General features: G+C 63.4%; 1 protein-coding gene across 1 annotated transcript in view; it reads left to right on the top strand.

The window, feature by feature from the left end:
• Positions 1-203: 203 nt before the first annotated feature.
• The window catches only part of LOC104470145 (neuron navigator 1-like), a gene marked incomplete at both ends in the record, with an annotated part of 4,007 nt that continues 2,326 nt past the window's right edge, over positions 204-1,884 (top strand). Inside the window, 4 exon segments of the mRNA XM_010084966.1 lie at positions 204-344; positions 888-949; positions 951-1,180; positions 1,597-1,884. The exon segment at positions 1,597-1,884 is cut by the window's right edge and continues 310 nt beyond it. Coding sequence (XP_010083268.1) covers positions 204-344; positions 888-949; positions 951-1,180; positions 1,597-1,884 — 721 coding nt within the window.

The raw sequence follows: 1,884 nt of genomic DNA, 5'->3' as shown, positions 1-1,884 counted from the left end.
ACTGGGGCTCAGGTGCTGGCAGGGTGCTGAGCCTGTGCCTGGGCTGGGGTCAGCCATGGCCACTGTCACCTCCCTGCTGTGGCCCTGCAGCAGGCACTGCTGGGAGCTGAGGTTTGTCAGCCCCCAGAGCAGGAAACCCCACTGGTGGTGGGACCTGCTGGGCAGAGCTGGGCTGGGGGGACTGACGTGGGCTCTGTCCTCGCAGCTGGGATGAGAGCAGCTCCATCAGCAGCGGCCTCAGCGATGCCTCTGACAACCTCAGCTCGGAGGAGTTCAACGCCAGCTCCTCGCTCAACTCCCTGCCCTCCACCCCCACCGCCTCGCGCAGGAACTCGGCCATAGCGGTAGGTGCCTGTGGGGCCTGGACCCTTCCTGGCACCAGTCCTGGCTCAGTGCCACCAGCCTCTGTGGGAGGGAGGGGATGGAGGGTGCTGGTGTGGGGAAATCGTAGAATCACAGAATGGTTTGGGTTGGAAGGGACCTTAAAGCCCATCCAGTGCCACCCCCTGCCATGGGCAGGGACACCTCCCACTAGCCCAGGTTGCCCAAAGCCTCATCCAGCCTGGCCTTGAACCCCTCCAGGGATGGGGCATCCACAGCTTCTCTGGGCAACCTGGGCCACTGCCTCACCCCCCGCACAGGCAAAAACTTCCTCCAACTATCCAGTCTCAATCTCCCCTCTTTCAGTTTCAAACTGTTCCCCCTTGTCCTGTTTTTACACCCCCTGATCCAGAGCCCCCCCATCTCTCCTGTAGCCCCCTTTCAGCACTGGAAATTGAGGCACAGCACAGGGTTTCCCGTGCATCCCTCTCCCAGCTGGTGGGTGCTCCCCAGGGATGGGTTTGGGGTCGGTGCCAGGAGCATCCCTGACTCCGCTGTGCCCATAGCTGCGCACGGACTCGGAGAAGCGCTCGCTGGCAGAGAGCGGGCTGAGGTGGTACGGTTTTTTTTAAGGTGCCCAAGAAGCTGGACTACGACAGCAGCAGCCTCAAGATGGAGCACAGCTCCTCCAAGTGGCGGCGGGAGCCCTCGGAGGGTGGCGAGGATGGGTCTAAGGGCGGAGAGCTGAAGAAACCCGTCAGCCTGGGCACCCCGGGCTCCCTCAAGAAGGGCAAGACCCCGCCGGTGGCCGTGACCTCCCCCATCACCCACACGGCCCAGAGCACCCTCAAAGTGGCAGGTAGGACACAATTCAGGCAGGGTCCAGCTCCTCTGATGGGGATAGCATTGGGTGGTGTCTTCATGGGCCTTTCCTGAGCACATCAGCCACAGGATGCCCTGTGACTGTGCTGGGATGTGGGCTGGGGAGACAGCAGGGCTGTGCATCCCTGCGGGCAGGTTGTGGGTCTGGCCCCACACTAAGCCCTGCTTGCCCAGGGCCGTGCCTGCCCCATGGCCTCATGGCTATGGGCTGGGGGCTGGCTAGGTGCACCAGGGGCCAGGCTGTGGCTCTGCCCCAACTCCCGAGATGGTGGCACGTCCCTTCTTCTCCACCACGTCCCTGTGTCTCTGATGGCACTGTCTTATCCAACCAGTTCACACCCAGGTGTTCCCAAAGCCCCTCGGGACACTAACCCATCCTTCCCTGTGCTCCAGGCAAGCCTGAGACGAAAGCCACCGACAAGAGCAAGCTGTCCGTGAAGAGCACAGGCCTGCAGCGCTCCTCCTCCGATGCTGGCCGTGACCGCATTGCCGATGCCAAGAAGCCACCCTCGGGTCTCACGCGCCCCTCGGCCTCCAGCTCCTTCGGCTATAAGAAGCCAGCTCCTGCCACGGGCACGGCCACTGTCATGCAGGCTGGGGGCTCGGCCACGCTCGGCAAGATCCAGAAGAGCTCCGGCATCCCCGTCAAGCCGGTCAGTGGCAGGAAAACGAGCCTGGACG

This window comes from Pterocles gutturalis, unplaced genomic scaffold, assembly GCF_000699245.1.
Source record: "Pterocles gutturalis isolate BGI_N339 unplaced genomic scaffold, ASM69924v1 scaffold22220, whole genome shotgun sequence".
NCBI classification, from domain to species: Eukaryota; Metazoa; Chordata; class Aves; order Pterocliformes; family Pteroclidae; genus Pterocles; species Pterocles gutturalis.
Note: the sequence above shows the minus strand (reverse complement) of the source record. Positions and strands in the feature narration are given on the sequence as shown.